Genomic DNA, 5,233 nt, shown 5'->3' with positions numbered 1-5,233 from the left:
TATTGCCAAAATAAAAGAAGAAGATGACCTTAAGAAGTCACCTGATGACATCAATGGAGAGAGATCCAAGAGAGCTTGTCTGAGGACAACCGGCTCTCATCCTTACGCTTGAGAAAGCGAGCTAACGTCGAGCCAACGACGTTAAAAAAGTGCGCTTCTTGGGAGGCAACCCAAGCTAGTAAGTATTTATTTTTAGAATTTATTTTCTTTTACTTTTAATATTTTTGCATTTTAGTTTCAGGTTTATAAAAAGAACACAAAAAAAAATTGAAAACAGAAAAGCCAAAAAGAAGGAAGAAGAAGTACCATTGATTATCTACATACACTATGTCTAGTGGCAAGTACCACCTACTGACCAGCCACCTCCAATGTGACCGAAGCATGCCTAAGGCGACGGATCATCACCATCCTTGAGTGATCGATGCTGAGAGTCCCTACTAGCCGTACCACTTGTAGCCGATGCCATGTCCCGTGTACCATGACCGTACCTGCTGCTTACGTCCGCGTCCGTTCACCCGTGTACCGCGAGACAACTCCGAACCACCACCATCCTTACCACCAACCATCACCATTCTTTTACTTAGGTATGCATTTGTTATTTTTATTTTCTCATTTTTATTGATGGTTTTAGGTTTTTGTTTCAAGGAGGATGCATTTAGAGATATATCAAACAGAGTTCGATTGAACTTAGCCTAGTGCATACTCGATGTCAAGCAACCAAAGGAAGTACAAATGGTTAGTCACCACATTTTCATTCCACAGCCGACCTCTAGACAATTTTTTGGGCAACCATAAAATGTTTTAGAGTCGACACAACATCATTCCATCAAGCTGACATTGTTCTTAAACACTACACTTTTCCTTATGATTTTTAATCCTCATCTCTTTCTTTTTTCCCATCGAGGATAGTGTGATTTAAGTCTGGGGGGAAGGATGTTCCATCCTATACTAATGCTACTCTCTATTTTGTTGACGTGAGACCTTTTTCCACTTTTTACATGAATAATTTTGACATTTTTATCGAGTCACATTTTTTTTTATTGAGTCAAAACTAGTAGGGGATTATGATCTTATTCTAAAGATTTATTTGATTTGGATTAACACTCTTCAAGAGTATGTTCCCCTCTCTCTTCCCTTCAATACTATTAAAAAAAAAAAAGAAAAAAAAAGAGAATAAAAGATGAGATGATTTTGATCAGTTTAGAGAGGTAGGTAAATTACCTGTGACCTCATTATTCTACTCTTGAGTTAAATGATCACACACATCTTGGAAGCGAGGGGTAGGTAAATTACCGATGACCCCGATATTCGCCTACACCTTTGATTTAAAAAAAAAAAAAGAAGACGTGAGAAAAGGGAGAGGAAAGGAATCATATGAAGAAAGTCTTGGCTTGAAGAGAGTCTGCAAGCCATTGATCGATTTTCCCATGGTAAGTTTTCACTTTTTATTATTGCTTAATTTATATAAAGAGATGACAATGGAGATTCTGGAAACTCGAAAGAATTGTGGGATCAATGAGAGTTGATGACTCTCATGGTGGATTATAAATGGAAGTTCCTAATGTCAAGGCGAAGAAGAGTGCAAAGACAATATCCCCAAAGATAAGTGAATTCCCAGTATTTTCAAAACCTCTTTTCCATGATTTAGTTTGATTATTTGCTTGAGAACAAACAAAGACTAAGTCTGGGGAGTTGATAACATCATTATTTTACCCATTTTAGCTATAATTTTAGTATGCATTTAGGAAGAGTTTGATATGATTTCAAGGCTTTAATGTCCATTATCAAGTATTTTAGGTTTCAAGAAGGTTTTACAGGTTTTACAGGTTTTATAGCAAAAAGGACCAAAAGACAAGGAAAATATGTTTTAGGAAAGTTTCAGAGCTTTACAGTACGGACCACTTTTGAAGACCTTCCACAACACCAAATCTCTACTCTTCTTTATTTTTTTTTCATACTTACTTTGCTTTTGGGATCAAGTTACTTTTGTGACAAATAGAGAAGTTTACTTTGAACCCCCTTTTGTTTATTGATTCGTTTTTGATGCTGTTCTATATAATATCAATGTCGTTTGTTAGCATCATGAGCGAGTAGTTTTATTTGTTGGGTTCTATGGGGTGATTCAAGGGGAATTCATAGGTTCGCTTCAATTAGGTTGTTAGATCTTATTTTCGGTTTTATATTAGAGTTCTTTTGGGACATCTTTATCTTAATGCTTATGCTTGGATTGATCACCAAGTAATGATCTAGAGATTGGGAGAGCTAACCGCGTTATCCTACTTCTCCGAACTAGTGTTATACCGAAGCCTTGCTCGTAACCTGCGTAAGTTGAGCTGCGAAGTTTGGTGAATGTATCGAACTTGTTTAACTAGCTGGTTGACATGCGACGTTGCCTGCGAAAGTTGAGTAACGGAGCGTGAAGACTTTAGACTTTCATTCTATGAGAATAGCTTGTTAGTTCATTAGAGTTTCGTAGTTGAGAACCAAAACCAAAAATTAGTATTTACTTGTTAGATCTTACAATTAATATTGCTTAGAACCATGAAAACCCTAAGATGAATCCCAAAACGCCCAACGCCTTAGTCTTACAGTTTTAAACCGCTTTTATTTACTTTTATTTATTTGCAATAGTTATTAGGAAAACCAAAACCCCAATCTCTTCTTTAGTCTTAGCCATAGTTCTTTCCCTTTTAATTCAATTTGTGCTTGCTATTACTCTCTGTGGGATCGATCCTAAAATACTACAATTGATTAACTTTGCACTTTCAGTCGTCGTGTAGTCTTTTCAGGTAAAAGATTTGGAGTGAAATTCTACACACATCAGTCGTCTATGAGAACAAAGATGTATCGATTCCCAGCCGTTGTACTTGGTGTGATAGGACCAAATAAGTCACCATGAACAAGTTCAAGTGCTTTTGTTGCTCAATACAAGGAAGCTTTAGGGAACACTCTTCTCGTTTGCTTGCCTTAGAGGCAAGACCCGCAGATTTCCTTTTCAAATTTTACAAGAGGTGTTCCAACAACAAGCTCCCTTTCCATCATTGACTTCAGTGTCTCATGATTTATGTGTCCTAGTCGTGCATGCCACCTACTAGAATCACTCATTGTTGTTAAGCTCAGGCATAGTGTGTCATTTATCTTCATGCAAACCTTGTATAAATGATTCCTTGATCTAGAGGCCTTGACAAGTAGTCTTCCATTACGATCATACATTATTAAGTGATCCCCTTTCATTCTTACATCACAACCAACTTCAGTAGCTTATCCTAGACTGATAATATTACTCTTCAAGCCGGGAATGTAATATACCTCAGTCATTGTTCTTGCTTCACCATTCATATCAACAAGCTCGATAGATCCTTTTCCTTTGATGTCTATGCGAGAATCATCGCCAAATCTCACTTTTCCGGTGATAGTACTGTCCAAAGAGGAGAAATACCTGTGATTTCCAATCATGTGATTGCTAGCCCCATTATCGAGGTACCAAGTATTGTCTTCTTCATTACTTGTTTCATATTTGCTTGGCACCACTTTCTCTTCGTTTAAGAATACGACCTCGTGCATCATGAGCTCGTCTGCTTCTTCCGTATCTTTATGGTCGTTCTCTTGTGTTTCTTGCAACTTAAGCAAACGATCAGGATACTTTGAAGCATAGTGGCCAAATTTATCACATCGGAAACAAGAGATTTCAGACTGGTCTCTTGCTCCATTGAATCTTCCACGGCCTCTCCCCTTGAATCTTCCTCCGCGACCTCTGCCTCGATATCCTCCATAGTATCCTCCATTAAAGTCACGATTTTCTGGTGGTACTTGGGGCTCCGAATTTGAGTACATCAGCTTGATTTGATCTTCTTGTGTCTCTTCTTCTTCGGTGATACGTTCCTCGTATGTTTTTAAACGCCCCACAATGTCTTCAAAACTTGTTTTGTTGAGATCCAACACTTGTTCAAGCGATGCCACAATGTGGATATACCTTTTCCGAGGAAGACTTTTAAGAAATTTCTTAACAAGCTTGGATTCTTCAATGTCTTCTCCTAGAGCAGCTGACTTTGATGAGATCTCTGATAGCTTCCCAACAAAGTCATCGATGGTCTCTGTATCCTTCATCTTCAATCGGTCAAATTCTGCCATCAACGTCTGTAGCCTAGCTTCTTTGACTCTATCTGCTCCGACATGTCTTGTCTTGATAGCTTCCCAGACTTTCTTTGCATTATCTAACTCACCAACTTGAAGGATAAGAGATTCAGGAATCGATTGAAACAACAAAGCCATAGCCATGTCGTTGAGATCAGCATCATCGTCTTCTGTTTCTATGACATCCCACGCCTTACTAACTCTAAGAAGAATCTTCATCCGCATAGCTTAAACAGTGTAGTTGCTAGAGGTTAACAAAGGGCACTTAATTGACGAAGGTCCGCCTCCTTCTTTCTTCGAACATGTGGTAGCCTCAATATCTTCATTCTTTGCCATCGTGTCTTCTAGCTCTGATACCAAATGTTGTTTTAGCAAAAAGATTAAGAACAAAAGATGTTTAAGAATAACTCTTTTATTAGCTTAAAAAAAAATAACTCAAAAACTTTAAGCTCGCACAATCTCTCAATCTCTTTCTCTCTAAAGCTCAAAACTCATAAGTTATGCTACATCTTAGCATCTCCTTATATATAAAACTTTCTAAGTATATTTTCCTAATCCTAATAGGAACTCTTATTCTTCAACTTCCTATTATATTTAGATATCTCCTAAATATAATCTCCAATTTCCATTTCTCTTTGGTTAGCTTGATATCCAAGCTTACTTCAAGCTTACTCCAACAGAAACCACAAAGGTTACCAACACAAACACTTGGCTACATCATCATGCGTTCCTTGGGTTAGTCGTGAACTACACACTGAGCTTGTCCAGATTGTAAGTATCACTAGGGTAGTTCAGGGAAACTCCACTCCAGTGGAACAAAATCGTCAAATTCTACTTATAATATGACTTCAGATTTGAACACAAAATCAACAAGTATAAGAAGTTTAAGTTCTAAAAGAACCAAATCATTGAGATAGCTTCAAGAATGATTAAACCACAAAGGCAAATAGATCTATGTGCGTGCATGCAAGCGTTCACCAAGAACATGAGATCAAGAGTTACCTGAGCAATGTAAATCTAGGTGCTTACTACTCATTTTAAGGTCTGATTCTATAAGAACAAGTCCGGTTTCTCATCATGCAAACCAATGTAGTTCTAA

The 5,233-nt window shown here is 37.6% G+C and overlaps 1 protein-coding gene across 1 annotated transcript; it reads right to left on the bottom strand.

Annotated features, from left to right (window-relative positions):
• Positions 1 to 3,261: 3,261 nt before the first annotated feature.
• Positions 3,262 to 4,359, bottom strand: LOC147949870 (uncharacterized). Its single transcript, XM_087510998.1, has one exon. The coding sequence runs from the start codon at positions 4,357 to 4,359 to the stop codon at positions 3,262 to 3,264; it is 1,098 nt and encodes a 365-aa protein (XP_087367124.1).
• Positions 4,360 to 5,233: the final 874 nt, after the last annotated feature.

Source organism: Camelina sativa, chromosome 1 (assembly GCF_030686135.1).
Source record: "Camelina sativa cultivar CO46 ecotype springtype chromosome 1, ASM3068613v1".
NCBI lineage: Eukaryota > Viridiplantae > Streptophyta > Magnoliopsida > Brassicales > Brassicaceae > Camelina > Camelina sativa.
This window is presented reverse-complemented; position numbering and strand designations above follow the sequence as displayed.